At 41.4% G+C, this 18,015-nt stretch overlaps 1 protein-coding gene across 1 annotated transcript in view; it reads left to right on the forward strand.

Moving 5' to 3' along the window:
• Positions 1-356: 356 nt before the first annotated feature.
• BLMH (bleomycin hydrolase) overlaps positions 357-18,015 on the forward strand; it is a 41,319-nt gene continuing 23,660 nt past the window's right edge. Inside the window, exons 1-6 of the mRNA XM_010861368.1 lie at positions 357-594; positions 883-1,092; positions 5,072-5,181; positions 6,093-6,234; positions 7,376-7,464; positions 8,976-9,068. Coding sequence (XP_010859670.1) covers positions 582-594; positions 883-1,092; positions 5,072-5,181; positions 6,093-6,234; positions 7,376-7,464; positions 8,976-9,068 — 657 coding nt within the window. The 5' untranslated portion in view covers positions 357-581. The remainder of the gene's footprint in view (positions 595-882; positions 1,093-5,071; positions 5,182-6,092; positions 6,235-7,375; positions 7,465-8,975; positions 9,069-18,015) is intronic.

Here is an 18,015-nt window from a genome sequence, read left to right on the forward strand (position 1 = left end):
CAGCAAAGGAGACCTATTGGAAGCGCCTTTGGGTTTTTTTGCGAGTCAACTCAACCTAAGCCCAGTGTTTAATTATGCGACCCCTCAGCCCGCTCCACAGCCTGGAGCCCTCTTTTGGCCTCTGAAAAGGTTTAATGGGGGATCAATCCACAATGCTAAGTGTATTCGGCCTCCGAGGCCCAGCATGGAATCTCCAAGGTTTCCGCCTCGGGGCTGATCGGATCCTAGGAGGGCGCCCAGGGGGTCGGGAAGCGTAATCACAGCGGCCCACGTGGGCCGGAACGGTTGGGGGACCCGTCCGATCTGGGGCAGCTCGGAGTGCGTCAGCAGCCCGCCCCCTCGGCCCTCCCCTGGGCGGGGCCAGCCCCGACGGCGCTGACTCAGCAACGCGTGGGGGGACTTTTGTCCCTCCGCGGACCCCGTTTCTCTCGCCCTCCGCCGCCACCGAGCCGGTTTCCTCTTTCCGGCGCTCCGGGTGCGAGAGGCAGGTCGGACCGCCCAGCCTGCGAAGCGCTGTGCCGTCCCGGCGCCGGCCTGAGGACCCCGAAACTACCGTTCCCTCGCCGGGCATTTTGGGCGCCATGAACGGAGCGGGTGAGGCGGCCCTCTTCCCTGCCGAGGCTCTGCCGGGGGGCCTCTAGGGGCTCCGCTGCGTCCCGGAGGCCCGGTGGCGGGGAAGGGCCGGGGCTCGGACCCCAGGGGATGGCGGGGATGGAGTTTTCTGGGTGGGCTGGAGAGGCCCGGAGGGAGGCAGCTTCGTGGGCGAGGACGCCGGTGAAGGGCTTCTCCGCTGCTCTGTGGTCACCGCGGGATGCTCTTACCAACTTAGAGTGTAGGAGATGAGCCCTCTTCAGCCTCTTTTTGATGTTACAATCCCATCAGGTATTCCAGCAGGACTGAATTCGGAGAAGGTAGCGGCTCTGCTTCAGAAACTGAATTCCGACCCTCAGTTCGTACTGGCCCAGAATGTCGGCACCACTCACGACCTGCTGGACATCTGTCTGAAGAGGGCCACGGTCCAGGGTACTCAGCATGTGTTCCAGCACGCCGTGCATCAGGAGGGCAAGCCCGTCACCAACCAGAAGAGTTCAGGTGAGGTCTTCAAACTTCTTGCACGTCCTTGGACTTTCTTGAGAGCATACCATTGTGGCGTCTTACCTAAGAACGGTCTTAAAGGGAGCAGAGGTTTGGATGGAGAGAACTTGGGATAAATTCTTAAGAGAATAGACGCAGATACAGGCAGATCCAAGGAAGCTACATTGTGACTTGTTTTGCTGCTCTGTGGCTCCTTGGTGTATTTGATTTGAACACTCAAGTGACTGACTAGTCCAAGGTCATCTGTTTGAATGTACTTCACGGATACTCTGTCCTGAAGTTATGTGATTGCTGCCCGATGTCTTGGAGATACTCTTTCTTGGTACAAAACATGCAAAAATGGGACTTCCCTGGTGGACCAGTGGATAAGAATCTGTCAGTGCAGGGCTCGCGGGTTCCATCCCTGGTCTGGGAAGATCCCACATGCCTTGGAGCAGCTAAGCCTTTGTGCCACAACTGCTGAACCATGCTCCTCAGCTAAGACCCAGTGTAGCCAAAAATTAAAAAAAGAAACGTGTAAAAATATTCACACCCTAGAGAACTCCTCAATGTTGCCCTGAAGGCCATGTGTGGGATGGAAAAGACACAATGTAATTGCACCAGAACATCATCAAATGTTTTTAAGCGTGCCTTTTAGTTGCAACTTTAACAAATGAAAACTGACCTTTTCCAGTCCTGTGGCCACTGCTGAGTTTTCCAAATTTGCTGGCATATTGAGTGCAGCCCTTTCACAGCATCATCTAGAGCTGGACTGTGAAGACAGCTGAGCCCCGAAGAATTGATGCTTTTGAACTGTGGTGTTGGAGAAGACTCTTGCGAGTCCCTTGGACTGCAAGGAGATCCAACCAGTCCATTCTGAAGGAGACCAGTCCTGGGTGTTCATTGGAAGGACTGATGCTGAAGCTGAAACTCCAATACTTTGGCCACTTTATGCGAAGAGTTGACTCATTGGAAAAGACTCTGATGCTGGGAGGGATTGGGGGCAGGAGAAGAAGTGGACGACAGAGGATGAGATGGCTGGATGGCATCACCGACTCTATGCACATGAATTTGGGTGAACTCTGAGAATTGGTGATGGACAGGGAGGCCTGGCGTGCTGCGATTTATGGGGTTGCAAAGAGTCGGACACGACTGATTGACTGAACTGAACTGAACAAATGTGCTAAAGGCCAGTTCCCATTCAGAGACCAGTTTGTATGCCTTGCTGGTCAAGAGCTCTTTTTCTACAGTCTGGGACCACAAGAAGGACAGCTACAGTGAAAGATGGGTTATCTAGGAACCTAAATAAGGAGGACATTCTCACAGCAGAATTATACTAAAATAACTTTTTAAAGCCTGTGTATGTTCGTTGCTCAGTTGTGTCTGACTCTTTGCAACCCCAGGGACTGTAGCCTGCCTATCCATTTAAAAACTTCTCCCAGTCTATTTATTTTGGCAGAAAGCAGATCAGTGCTTGTTTGAAGCCAGCCAAAACTCAAAAGTGTACATTTATGACACAGATGCATTTTACTGTATGTAAATTTTACCTCAGTAAAGTTGATTTTTAAATTTTAAGGAAAAAATTATGACCTGGCAATAATTAATGTTTTGTCATCATAGAAAATGCTTGGGGTGGTGTGGCCTGTCAGGCCACAAATTATTCAGTTAGTAATGTCACAGTGGTCTTACATGGTGTTGAATTGCAGTGACCTCTTAGGGAAGAGCCTGGGAAAGTGCTGCTGCTGCTGCTGCTGCTGCTGCTGCTAAGTCGCTTCAGTTGTGTCCGACTCTGTGCAGCCCCATAGACAGCAGCCCACTAGACTTCTCTGTCCCTGGGATTCTCCAGGCAAGAATACTGGAGTGGGTTGCCATTTCCTTCTCCAGTGCATGAAAGTGAAAAGTAAGGGAAGTCGCCCAGTCATGCCCGACTCTTAGCGACCCCATGGACTGCAGCCCACCAGGCTCCTCCATCCATGGGATTTTCCAGGCAAGAGTACTGGAGTGGGGTGCCATTGCCTTCTCCGTGGAAAAGTGCATCTGGAACAAGTCAGGTCTTATATATTCTATAGTGTCACTTTTACTTAGAAAAGATATAGATAGCACATGAGCTGTGTAGTTTATTTTCATGCAGTTTTCACATTAACAGTTCATCTAGATTTCCTCACTAGGAAATAATATTGTATGTGTGAGAGAGGTAACTAAGTCATTAGTAATTTAGGTATGCTAAGTTGTTAGTGATTTTGAAAAATACGGTATGTGTGCTAGTGGTAAAGAACCTGCCTGCTAATGCAGGAGACATAAGAGACATGGGTTCTATCCCTGGGTAGGGAAGATCCTCTGGAGGAGGGCATGGTAACCCACTCCAGTATTCTTGCCTGGAGAATCCCATAGACAGAGGAGCCTGGCAGGCTACAGTCCATGGAGTCACAGAGTTGGACATGACTGAAGCACAAAGATCACTTAAGTTGTTACAGAAGATGGTGACATTGTGGAGTTTGTGGTTATCTACTTATAGGACAAATGAAGAATATGATTATATGCTTGAGGGGTAGCATAACATTTTTAGAGCCAGCTTTATGCATGGATTCAAAACATTGCTGTCTCAAAAATAGTAAATGGAAGGAAGATAATGTGTTCTGATTAAAAGAAAAAGCTATGACAAACCCAGCGTATTAAACAGCAGAGACATTACTTGGCTGACAAAGGTCCATATAGTCAAAGCTATGGTTTTTCCAGTAGTCATGTATGGATGTGAAAGTTGAACCATAAAGAAGGCTGAGCGCCAAAGAATTAATGCTTTTGAACTATGGTGTTGGAGAAGACTCTTAAGAGTCCCTTGGACTGCAAGGGAGATCAAACCAGTCAATCCTAAAGGAAATCAACCCTAAATATTCATTGGAAGGACTGATGCTAAAGCTGAAGCTCCAGTACTCTTGCCACCTAATACGAAGAGCTGACTCATTGAAAGAGACCATGATGCTGGGAAAGATTGAAGGTAGGAGGAGAGGGGGTGACAGAGGATGAGATGGTGGATGGCATCACTGACTCAATGGACATGAGTTCGAGCAAGCTTCGGGAGATGGTGAAGGACAGGGAAGCCTGGCGTGCTGCAGTCCATGGGGTCACAAAGAGTTGGACACAGCTGAGGGACTGAACAGCAACAACATGATGGTAAAGGCACTGATGCCAAGATGCATGTGAAGAGTGTGGAGTAGTGTGACAGTGACCTGTGAACGTGGAAAATGCAGTGCTTCTATGTCGATTTATTGTAGTGACAGGATTTTAAATATATATTTAAGCTACTAAGTTAAATATTATAGTAGTTACTATTCCATCTATATTTTTAAGTGTTCATATAATCCAGTTAACTAAATAACTTAAAATTTCTCCTTGGAGGCATGGGGATTGACTTATGTTAGGGTCACCTTATATTGAGGCGTATACTATGTATTCCAGATTAAAGGGTAGGGACTTTTTGAAACTTCTGCCATATACTGCCAAATTGCCTTCAGATATTTTTTACCTATTTAAATTCCTATCTAAGGTGTGTAAGAATGCTGTGTCCCTGGGTCCTTGCCAATACTGGGCATTATTAATTATAAAATAATGCTTCCCCACTTAACAAGTATCTTATGATGAACTTTAAAAAAATATTTCTTGGCTATTTGTGTCTTTTTTGACTATTAGTTATTCATGATCTCTACTCATATTTCTCTATCAATATTTCTTTTTCTAATTTTCTTAGGCGATTTGTGATTGATTCTTTACGTGATATGTGAAGAGATTTTTTTTAATATATTAAGGATATAAAACTTTGTGTATATATTGCAAATAGTCAAAAAGAAACTACCTTTCTTGTTTTTATATCTTTCTGCTTTTTGATTGGTCTTAAATTGTCCAAGATGTTATCATATATTCAGTGTTGGGAAATACAGTTAGAACAGTGTGATCTATGTGAACACTCACCCTAACTTCTTGATTTGCTTTCTCCTTTTAGGGCGATGCTGGATCTTTTCTTGTCTGAATGTTATGAGACTTCCATTCATGAGAAGATTCAATATTGAAGAATTTGAATTTAGTCAGTCTTACCTCTTTTTCTGGGACAAGGTATGGAACTGATTTTTCAAGAGTCTTTTTGTTTCAGCGTCAGCTTTGGTAGGGACTGTTTCTTCATTTCTTGCTTTTCCAGTTGTCCTCTGCCTTCCATTATAGATGGCAACACCATTTGTTCTGATTTCCAAAGTATCAAAAATTGATTCTTTTCAAAGGCAGAACCACTGGGTTGGTAGGTGGCTTTTTGGCAATGAAATAATAATAATAATGACTCACCTTACTACTTCCTTGTGTCTTTCTTATTTAAAACTTTTTGTTTTCAATAATTTCTCCTTTTAGCATCTTTATGTAGGTCATTTGTCTTTCTAGGACCTAATTCCCTTTCTCTGGGTAGTACTTGTCTGAAAAACAGTAAATAATTGTATTCCTTTTTTTAAAAAAAATCTTTAAAGTGTACATTGTATTTGTCTGTTAGATATTTATTGATTGAAGGCTCTGAGTATCAGATTTTTGTTTCAGAATAAAGCACTGCCTTGTTCAGGATAAACTATTACAATGTGCACACACATTAAAAGAAAATCCTTCACATATTCTTATGAAGCCAGATATTCCTCTTTTTTTGTTGTTGTTTTTTGGCCACACTGTGCAGCATGTTGGATCTCAGCTACTTGCAACTCCTGGGTCTCCTTCATTCCAAGCAGATTCTTTACCACTGAGCCATCAGGGAAGCCCTTAGCTCCCCAACCAGGGATCAGACCCATGCCTCCAGCAGTGGAAGCATAGAGTCTTAACCACTGACCCACCAGGGAAGTCCCAGAGATACTGCCATTTAGATATCAACTTTAGTTTAAAAATACCTACTCTGTCGGGTCTGTAGTAGTTCCAGGACTCCTGTTCTGTCGCTAATGCCATTAAAGATATTAGCTCTTTTCTCCTTTAATTTTATTTAACTTCTCTTACTTTAGGTTGAACGCTGTTATTTCTTCTTAAATGCTTTTGTGGACACAGCTCAGAAAAAGGAGCCTGAGGATGGTAGGCTGGTGCAGTATTTGCTTATGAATCCTGCCAATGATGGAGGACAATGGGATATGCTTGTCAATATTGTTGGTAAGAGCCTTTCTGTAAGAGAACTGAAACCCAGCTTCATGAAACAAGGCTCTGTAGTTCAGCATAGGCCATTTCTTTGGTGTTTAAGTATAGGGTAGAACTGGTCCCCAGAATGGTATACAGTTAGCTCTAAGAACCTTTATCTCATGTTCTTACCTAGTAAGTACCTTTCTTAAATTGGAGGTAAAGAGATAGGTACTTTAAAGTTTAGATAGAGAAGAAAATGTATTAAGTATAACTAACTTTCTATGAAAAAGTTTCTCTCTTATCTATTGATGTAATCAAGAAACACATTGAAAACCGCAACTGTTTGAAAATTACCTCTTTCAAAAAATTGTCTTTGAGGGAAACTCCCTCATATTGAGTACTTTGCAAAGTGTGTTAGACTAAAAACAGAATTAATTCCAAGATGGATGGATAAATATGCAGATTAAATGACCTGTTTAATAATATCGTGAGATTGTTCAGTTTTCTGGGTTTCCTTTTTGTTGTCATGTCTGACTCTTTGTTACCCTATGGACTGCAGCACACTAGGCTCCCATCTTCTTTACTATCTCCTGGAGTTTGCTCACATTCATGTCCACTGAGTTGGTGATGCCATCCAACCATCTCGTCCTCTGTCGCCCCTTTCTCTTGCCCTCAATCTTTCCCAGCATCAGAGTCTTTTCCAGTGAGTTGGCTCTTCTCATCAGGTATTAGTATTAATACTCATAAAGTATTAGAGCTTCAGCATCAGTCCTTCCAATTAATATTTAGGATTGATTTTCTGGTTTGATCTCCTTGCTATCCAAGGGACTCTCAAGAGTCTTCTCCAGCACCACAATTTGAAAGCATCAATTCTTTGGCACTCAGCCCCTTTTATGGTTCAGCTCTCGCATCCATAGATGGCTACTCAAAACTTTTAGCTTTGACGATACAGACCTTTGTTGGTGAAGTGATGTCTCTGCTTTTTAATAACTCTGTCTAGGTTTGTCATAGCTGTCCTTCCAAGGAGCAAGTGTCTTTTAACTTCATGGCTGCAGTCACCGTTAGACTAGCAAAATATGGCCTATTTTTAAAAGCAATAGCTGTTTTTGTCCGAATTTCTGACACTTGGAATTTACATTTACTTTACGGAACATTAAAATTTGTTCTCTTTTAGAAAAATATGGTGTCATCCCTAAGAAGTGCTTCCCTGAAACTTACACAACAGAGGCAACCAGAAGGATGAATGATATTCTGAATCACAAGGTACAACATACGGAGCAGGGCGAGACTGCATGTAATGTGCTTACCTTAGAACTCCTAACTGACTTTCCAGGGGCATTCCTGGGCATTGCAGTGTACACAGGCTATATATAAGATAGCAGTGTCCATCCAAGGCAGAGTAGCTGCATATTAACTTTAAAAGTAACTGATGGGACTTCCCTGGTGGTCCAGTGGTTAAAAATCCACCTTCCAATGCAGGGGACAAGGGTTTGATCCCTGGTCATAGAACTGAGGTCCCACGTGCTGTGGGGCAACTAAGAACCCCACCCACTGCATCAAAAGACCTAGTACAGCCAAAATAAAAAAATAACTATTAAAAAAAAATAATGGCGATTAGTAGGGTGGTTTTTTCCTTCTCTTTAAAAATATCCCACTTTTATTTGTGTTGATTTTAATTCTTTCTTATGAGTACTGAGGAACAAAAGCCCCATTCTCAGTGTGGGACAAGCACGTGGGGTGCTGTGCCTCTCACTTGGCTCTAGTGGAGGCGGATTGGGACAGCTTTACGGTCTAGTAAAACCGAACACAACTATTCGGGAGACCTCCTTAAAGACGAGGCAGAGTTCTAGGCTTCCCCAAGCTACCTCAAGTGTAGTTTATCCACTCGCTAAAACATTTGGTGTAGTCCCTGAACTGCTTTTTATTGCCTCAGTTATCTTAACGAATCATTCTGTCTTCTCTACGTAACCCATTTTCCCAGGGAGGACTGTGAATCCTACAGGGATGCTGCTCTGCCTGCCAGATTTCTTTTTTAGGAACTGGGAGTTGCCAAAATTTGCTGTCTTGATCTATGAGGCTAAAAATTGGATTTGTCATCCCTGGAAGAAAGACTACATTTTAAAATAAACTGTAAAGTGTGTTTCCCCAATATGAGAAGTAGGTTATTTTCCACTCAGGAAACTCTGGGGAGTATTATCCACAGGCTAAAAGATCGTTATTAGTAAGGCTTTGGATTCCATTTCAGGTGGGAACAAGATCCTCTTTAGCCCTGTGGCTAGGTTTATGACTCACCTTTATCTTAGGCATCTCCCAAAATTGAAAACAACAAACATGAAAAGTATATTGGGGTTTGGCATAGCCATGATCATAACGATTTTACAGAGAAGAAATAGACAACCAGGAAGATTCTAAATTAAAACCTATTAGAGTGAATTAATGGCATAATCAGCTTGTCTCCCGTTTTTTCGTGATAGGCATTTTGAAATCACATGTTTTCCCCATTCCCAGACATATCACAAAGGGTACCATCAGTTGCAGAGCAAAAGCAGTTCCATCTAGTATTTTAGGGGAATCATCCATGTCTTTTCTCTTTATGGAGAAAGTTTTTCTGTCTATGTTTAAGTGGAGTTATTGGGGAAAACATTTGCTTTTATGAACTTTGCCCTGGGTCTTGACTGAGTTATACTTCAAAACAGAGCTAGCATTGGTCTGTTAGTCTCCTTTACAGTTGAATTTGGGTAACTGTTGGAATGCTAAATAAATTTCTGTCATAGATGAGAGAATTCTGCATACGACTACGGAACCTGGTACACAGTGGTGCAACCAAAGAAGAAATCTCAGCCACACAGGACTCCATGATGGAGGAGGTAATAACAATTACTGGATTTTTTGTGACCCTTTTAAAGAACTCTGAGAATGTTCCTATCTGTTAAATTGATTAGGAAGCATGGTCATTGTCATTAGCATTGAATTGAAAATTACTTATTTTACAGCTAAAAAGGCTGAGGTATAAACTTTGCAGTTTGGTATGGGACTTGTGGGATTCCCAGGTGGCTCAGCAGTAAGGAATCAACATGCTGACGGGAGACACTGTTTTGATCTTTGGGTCAGAAAATCACTGAGAGGAGGAAAGGGCAAGCCACTCCATTATTCTTGTCAGGAAAATCCTCTGGAGAGAGGAGCCTGGCGGTCTACAGTCTGTGGGGTCGCAAAGCGTTGGGCACACCTGAACAACGGAGTATATATACACACGGGACTTGCACTTGCATCTTCTGTTTCCCAGTGTAGGATTCTGTATAATTTCATTCTTTATCCATTTCATAAATACTGAATACCTGCTAGGAGTTTGGCACTGGGAATACAGAGATGAGAAAGACAGTCTCTACTCTCAAGAAGCTCAATCCCTTGGTAAAAAAAAGCACGTGAATAGTTATAATAAATCCTTTGCTGGAGATGTATAAAAAAGGACTTGGTGGTCATAGAGGAGGGAGTGAATAAGTCAGTGAACTGAAGGCTTCATGGGACAGATATTTGAACCAGTTCTTGAAAGAGCAGTAGAGATTTACCAGGTGGAAAACTGGGAAAACCACTCCAGACACAGGACTTGCCTGTACAGTGGCATGAAGAAAGGTGAAGTCTTCAGGCAACAGAGTACCTGAAGCGTGACGCTTTGTGAGTGTGTCTGGTAGCGAATTAAGCTAGGGAGGCAGAGCTGCCAGGGGTCTTACGTAGATGCCAGAGCTTCTGGCTTTATTCTGTAGCAGTAAAAATGGGAAGCTGTTGATGGTTATAGTGGTTAAAACAATGTATGTGAAGACAGTTTGGAAAACTTAAAGAGCGTTAAACAAATACCAGGCTGCAATATTTATTATCAAGGCGGTTAAGAATCTTTATTACATAATTACATCAATGATTACATTTAATACTATCCATAATCCAAATGAATATGTATAAAACTGTGAAATTGCTTTAAGAAGAGTACAAATATTTATGTTTTTCATCTAGTGGACCCATTACTCGAAATCACTCAACTAACCGTTCTTTCAGGAATATTTTTGTGGAATTAAAATGGGCTAAATTTTTTTTTTTTTACTACAGTGGACAACGTTAATGCTTCACTCGTGTTTTCCTTTAAATTTTAGAGAGGCTGCATAGTGTAGTCCCGAGCATGGTCTCTGAGGTCAGACCGTCTCACCTTCTCTTTAACAGCCATGTGACCAGGGATAGGTTCCTCAAACTCTCAAATCTCAATTTGTTCATGTGGACTGCCTCTACCCTCTGGCTTGGTACAATCTAGTTTCTTAAATACTGTTCAGTGGCTGAATACAAAGGTGTCATTTTGCCTGATACCTTGAAATTGTCTCATATTTACTTCTCTCTCTACTCCTTAAGTGTTCTTTGTTAAGAAAGGTATCTGTAGTAAAAGAAATAGGCTTTGGAGTAGGACATGGGTTTCACCTCTATCACTTAACAGCTCTGTGATCTTGGATAAAATTACTTAACCTGTCTCAGATTCAGTTTGAGTTTAAAGTGCATTCCTCATTGGATTTTTGTGGGGATCACATAAATAATTGACTACCTGAGTGTAAGCCCTAGTGCCTGGTATATGGCAGTTGTCCAGTAAATAGTAGTTTTCTTGTTTCTTCCTTAGAATGATCTCTCTTCTTGAGGCCATGTCTCTTGCATAATTTGCCTTTATAATTATACTAAGATGGTGGGGTGTAGGGGGTAGGGAGGAAGGGTCTGTAAAGAGTTATGGAAATAGGCTCAGTTGGTACTTATGTAGATCACAAGCATCCTGTTGACTTAAGATATTTGCTTTAATGATCTTTTAAATGCTGTATCTAAAGTCCATGATCTGACCCTGCGATTAGCTGCTAAGAGAGCAGATATATTCTACATATCTTTTCTCTCCTTTCCTAACCTTGGAAAAAGTAAAACACCACCTTGCCAAGTCCTGAGTATAAATGTTTTATAGGATTATTTACTTAATGATTCTCTGTAAACTGTTGACTACAGAATTCTGTGTGGTAGGTCTTTAGATTTTTACAATTCCCTAGATAACTTCTCATTAGTGGACCTGACTCTTTGGTAATGAAGAGTCTAGTTGTGGTTTTAAAGCCACAAATTAGTACCTGTGATTTGCGTAGCCTTGTAGGCACATCAAAATGATGACTTGAATCAACAGCCATGAAGCTCACATAGCTTTGCATGAGATGTGCTTATGCTAAAGGCATTCTTTCTAAGGAGGCTTCCCTGGTGGCTCAGTGGGTAAAAAATCTGCCTCTGTGATGCAGGAGACTCAGGTTCCATCCTTGGGTTGGCAAGGTCCCCTGGAAACGGGAATGGCTACCCACTGCAGTATTCTTGCCTGGAGAATTCCATGGACAAAAGGAGCCTGGTGGGCCACAGTCCGTGTCAGAAAGAGTCAGACATGAGTGAATTGACTGAGCACAGCACAGCACACACCTAGGTATCTCTTTCTTTTTATCTTTCTTCCTTTCTTCTGGAGGGATACCTGTTTCTTTTATTTTTTCAACTTAAAAACTTCTTAGTTTGAAGCATATATTTGAATTACATTTGCTAATCATTCTACCTTGTTGCACATTAGAGGCTTTTGAGTGTTATACCAGAAGCATGAATAAGGCTTGTACTTTTAAACTTTTATAAATATAAGAAATTACGTACTAACTAACCCAGGGCAGGATGACATAGAAAGTCCTTATGATCCGGAGGTTATCACTGCTAACTCTGATATTTTTCCTTACGTACTTTTTTTCATTTAAGATCATATAAAATTTAGCTTAAAGAAGGGATCCTATGCACTGTTAGTAAGTTCCTTTTTTCATTTTCTTTGTGTTTCTCTAGTGCCTATAGTTTTTTTTATATGCAAGCTTTTTTTTTTAATTATTTTTTAATTGAAGGATAACTACTGTACAGAATTTTGTTTTCTGTCAAACCTCAACATGAATCAGCCATAGGTATACATATATCCCCTCCCTTTTGAACCTCCCTCCCATCTCCCTCCCATCTCCCTCCCCACCCCACCCCTCTAGGTTGATACAGAGCCCCGTTTGAGTTTCCTGAGCCATACAGCAAATTCCCATTGGCTATCTATTTTATATATGGTAATGTAAGTTTCCATGTTACTCTTTCCATACATCTCACCCTCTCCTCCCCTCTCCCCATGTCCATAAGTCTATTCTCTATGTCTGTTTCTCCATTGCTCCCCTGTAAATAAATTCTTCAGTACCATTTTTCTAGATTCCATATATATGCATTAGAATACAATATTTATATTTCTCTCTCTGACTTACTTCACTCTGTATAATAGGTTCTAGGTTCATTCACCTCATTAGAATTGACTCACATGCATTCCTTTTTATGGCTGAGTAATATTCCGTTGTGTATATGTACCACAACTTCTTTATCCAGTCATTTGTCGATGGGCATCTAGGTTGCTTCCATGTTCTAGCTATTGTAAATAGTGCTGCAGTGAACCATGGGATACATGTGTCTTTTTCAGTTTTGGTTTCCTCAGGGTATATGCCTAGGATTGGGATTGCTGGGTCATGAAAGAAAGTGAAAGTGAAGTCACTTAGTCGTGTCTGGCTCTTCGTGACCCCATGGACTGCAGCCTACCAGGCTCCTCCGTCCATGGGATTTTCCAGGCAAGAGTACTGGAGTGGGTTGCCATTTCCTTCTCCAAAGGATCTTCCCAACCCAGGGATCAAACCCAGGTCTCCCGCATTATAGGCAGACGCTTTACTGTCCGAGCCACCAGGGAAGCCACCAGGGAAGCCGGGTCATATGGTGGTTTTGTTCCTAGTTTTTTAAGGAATCTACATACTGTCTTCCATAGTGGCTGTATCAATTTACGTTCCCACCAACAGTGCACACCTTCTCCAGCATTTATTGTTTGTAGACTTTTTGATGATGGCCATTCTGACTGGTGTGAGGTTATATCTCATTGTAGTTTTGATTTGCATTTCTCTAATAATGAGCGATGTTGAGCATCTTTTCACATGTTTGTTAGCCATCTGTATGTCTGCTTTGGAGAAATGTCTGTTTAGGTCTTTTTCCCACTTTTTGTTTGGGTTGTTTTTCTGGTATTGAATTGTATGAGCTGCTTGTATATTTTGGAAATTAATCTTTTGTCAGTTGTTTCATTTGCTATTATTTTCTCCCATTATGAGGGTTATCTTTTCACCTTGCTCATAGTTTCCTTTGCTGTGCAAAAGCTTTTAAGTTTAATCAGGTCCCACTGGTTTACTTTTGTGTTTATTTCCATTACTCTAGGAGGTGGGTCACAGAGGATCTTGCTTTATGTCATCGAGTATACACAAGCTTTAAAGGCTACTTTTCATTTAGTTATTATAAGATACTGGCTATAACCTCCTTTTGTACAGTACATCCTTGAGCTGTCTTAACAACCATTATTAGTTTGTAGCCCCCACTCTCCGATCCTTATATTACCCCTCTCCCGACACATAGTTAACCACTAGTTTTTCTCTGTATCTGTGAGTCTGCTGCTTTTTTGTTATATTCATTAGTTTGCTGTATTTTTTAGATTTCACATATAAGTGATGTCATACAGTATTTCTCTGTCTGACTTATTTCACTTAGCATAAACATCAAAAATATAAGAAGATCTACAGTGAGCTAGCCACTGGGGGATTTAAGCTGAGGAGTGATGTGGCTTAATTTTTGTTTTAAAAAAGATGTCACCCTGGCTGTTTTGAGAATGCGTGGTAAAACAGCGGGAGAGGAAGAAGGGAGACCAGTGTGGAGGCTATTGTATAGATGAGATATGGTAGTGGTTCCCACCAGATGGATGAAAATAAGGATGAAGAGAAGTGGATATATTTGAGGGTGGTGTATCTTCAAAGTGAAGATAACAGGACTTGCCAATGTGGAGGACAAGGAAGAGGGAAGATTTGGGGTGATATAAATGGAAGGTTTCCAGGTAGGGGAGAGAAGGCTTTTGAGTGATTATAAGGGAACCTGTATGTGGTCAGGAATAGCAATGTGAATGAGAGAAGTATAACTGAAGAAGCAGAATTTGGGAGGAGGGAAAGAGTAAATGTGCTCAACGTAGTGCTTTCAAACTGTACAGTCAAATCCCTTGGGGATCTTGTTAAAGTGCAGATTGACTCAGTAGATCTGGGTAGAGCTGGAGAGTCTGAATTTCTCACTATTTCTTTGATCTAAACAGACTCTAAAAGTAATCTGAAGGTAATCATTTGACTCTTAGTTACCATCTTTGTGAGCTCATTTCCTTTAACATCACGAAAGGGCACACACCTTTTAAGTGTAGGTTTTTATGTCTTTCCCTGCCCTAAAATATATCTACTGCCTCCAGGAAGTTTCTCCTCCTCTATGTGCTTTTGCTGGCACAAGTAGGAGTTGTGTTTTTAAAGTAGATCCCTGCCTTTCTTTCATTCCCCACCAGAAAGCAGTAGAGAGCTGTCTCCTCTCTCCTTTCTCTGCATTGTCAGCAGTCACCAAGGTCTCCACTCTTCTCATGTGACTGGTTCATTTACCCTCGGCACCGAACCTTCTCCAAAGTTCAGCTATTTTCTGTGACCATTTCTGTGTCCTGGCAGTCATCTCCATGATCAATAGGTCACTTTACCTTTGAACCTAATTTCTCCATCAGTGAAACTAAAAGGTCAGAGTGGATGATTTCTTAATGGCCCTGTAGCTTTGTGTCTTTACAATAGAAGGAAATCATATTTCTACAGTGCTTTAGACTTTACTGGACAATCCAGTATTGTAAATACAAATGAAGATTCCAAGATTCTGTCACTTCTGCAGTGGTTCCAGGCACTGAACTCTTAGCATTACCAGTTTTGCTCCATTACAAGTAGCTTGGTTGTTAACCACTGTACTACCTTCCCATTCTTTTGGGTTGAACAGAAAGTTCATTCAGGTTTTTCATAACATCCTATGGAAGAGCCCAAACGAACTTTTTGGCCAAGCCAGTAACATTTCTAATTACTATGGTTTCCTCCATTCTGTGTCTGCCTATAGCTGGCTTTAGACTCTCACCCTTCTAAGCATTCATGACTGACTCTCAACTATTGCATCCTGCCTTCCTCCTCTCACTTGGTGTCTGTCTTCCAGTTTAGCCACCAGGGTGGGAATTGACTCTATCCAACATCATTTGTCTTAAATTGGGGTCCATACAGTCTTTCCCTGTGTCCTGTATTTCATGCTTTCTGTGTGTTTTGTCTTTTTCCCATTGCCTTTCGGGTTCTATTATTCACCAGTATTCAGTTCTGTATAATGACTTGAGTTCAATGTCCAGTATCTTTTATTGTCCTGAATGTCAGCTTCATCTTGTGAGAAACAGGTAACAACTCCCGAGTTGTCCACCAGAGAGCAGACTCAGATACCCAAAGCTCGCTGCCAGCTTTGTATTTTGGGAACAGGGAATAGTTTTTCAGAACGTAGAGTCTCTTATCAAGAACTGAAGTATCATGGGCCCTGGAGATTATAATTCAGAGAATTTTTTAAAATTAGAGCTTGTTTCACTATTGTTAGTTGACTTGGAGCCAAACATTCCTTCCAGAGTGTTTTAAACTGACTTGAATGTGAATGGCTTTGGATAATTTATTGTCATGGTAAACGAATAATATAAAACAAAGCAACATTGTCTCAGATTACAGCTTTACTACAATACAAGAGAAAGAGATGTCACCCTTATCCTCATTCATCCCTTATATACATCTTTGATAAAAGTTCAGCTTTATAAAACATGCAGTAGGGCATAAATATTTGTATTCCAAAAAAAGATGAATTATAGAATTCATTTAGATAGCTAAAATGCAGATTTCCTTTAGTGTATTTTTGATGAGAAGGAATGATTTCACACTTTTTACTATAGAGAGGGAGTCAGATGCCCAATAAGGTATATGTAAATCGTAGTGTAAAACACTTATATTTAGAATGTGTTTAAAAGTAATCAGAGGTTCACTTACTTGTCTTAATCTTCATTAGGCCTAGCCCTAGTCGCCCCCATTCTTTCGCCAGGGCTTAACTGAACTGGGTAAACCAAGTAGATGACTGAGAATTAATTAAAATGACCCCATATAAAATGTTCATGCACATGTGACAATGATTATTAGTTGAAAATACACATCATTTAAGTCTATAAAACCTTCCTTATTTAAACATATTCTTATTATACACTTTAATTGTCTTGACCATAGTTAACCAGTGGCAGGATCCTCATGATGAAAATTACCATTTGTGGCCTTGGTGCTGAGGAAATGCAAAATGACTGTCTGGTCCTTATGAATCTCAAAAAGAGCTCATTAGTCCATGGCTAGATTAGCTTAATTACAGTTGCTCATGTGATGCCTGCTGCTGCTTTTCTGTATTAGAAACTAGCCTGAGAATGATACGTTAAAAGAGAGGCAGTTGGGCCTCCCTGGTGGCTCTGTGGTGAAGATTCTGCCTGCCAGTGCAGGAGACATGGGTTTGATCCCTGGTCCGGGAAGATCCCACATGCCACAAAGCAGCTAAGCCTGTATGCCACCACTTCTGAGTTGCTCTAGAGCCTGGAGGCTGCAACTGCTGAAGCCCATGTGCCCACGCTGCACAACAGGAGAATCCACTGCAGTGAGAAGCCCAAACGCCACAGCTGGACAGTAGCCCCTGCTTTCCACAGCTGGAGAAAAGCCCACAGAGCAACGAAGACCCAGAGCGGCCAAAAATAAATAACTTTAAAAAGAGAGAGTGGTGGTTTAAGGACCAGCTGTTCAGGCCCATAAAACATAAAGTAAATCCTAGTAAAGGAAGACTCTTGGAAAATAAACATAAAATGAAAGGCACTCATAACTTTGTCTGTAGGCTGATGTGTTTCTGTTAAGGCTCTGTCTTCCATATGACGTAAGAGTCTTTTTACCCTTAGTTATAGGCCTGAAGTCATAGGCAGGCCTATTTCTAATTTTCTGGCTTTGGTTCAAAGAAGTTTGAACCTTGCTTATCAGGGTATCTGTCCTAAGGCTTTTTTTGAGGCCTGAATTTGCAATTTACTGGCTATAGGACATCAGTCAAGCTATTTATTTTCCTGAACCTTGGTTTCTTTATCTGTCAAATCTGAATAGTGTCTACCATTTTTGTTGAGAAGACTGAGAGACATGGTATTCACAGACTGTGGTATAGCACAGTAGACAGTATTTCCTTTTTTGTTTTAAACCCTGTACCGGTGGAGCAATACTTTTGTTTTTTTTTTTGGACAGTGTGTGACTTCAGATCATGATTCTGCCAGTTACTAGCTATATGATCTTAAGTAGATTGCTTAATTTCTTTGAGTCTTTTGGAGGAGGGAGGAAGAGGGGAAATTACACCTTGAGAGAGTTCTGTGAGAATTAAGTTAACCTAGCAGATATATAATGGCTAGCACAAAACAGTCACACTCAGGATCCATTTCTTTTAACTGTAATGGAGTATACAAATGTAAGGAGCAAATAATGCAGGTAGTAAGTGATGAGATTGGATCAGGGTGGTGACTGGGTGGAGAAAGAAGAGGCAGATCATGGTGTATATTTTTTCAAAGGTAAAGGAAATTTGATACAGAAGAGAAAGTACTTTCTCTAGGCTGACCTTATACAGGGTATGTCTCTATACTTCTATTTCTGTCGTTCTGTAAGATGAAAATAATATAAAATGTATCCTTGGATTGTAATGATGCTAACTTGAAGGTTTTGTGACATCATTAGAGAGTATGTTACAGTCTCAACCCCAGAAATGGTACCTTTCTACTCAGTATATTCTCGTTCTAATATTACTTTTGATAGACATTGT

The sequence above is a fragment of the Bison bison genome, unplaced genomic scaffold (genome assembly GCF_000754665.1).
Source record: "Bison bison bison isolate TAMUID 2011002044 unplaced genomic scaffold, Bison_UMD1.0 scf7180017864472, whole genome shotgun sequence".
Lineage (NCBI taxonomy): Eukaryota > Metazoa > Chordata > Mammalia > Artiodactyla > Bovidae > Bison > Bison bison.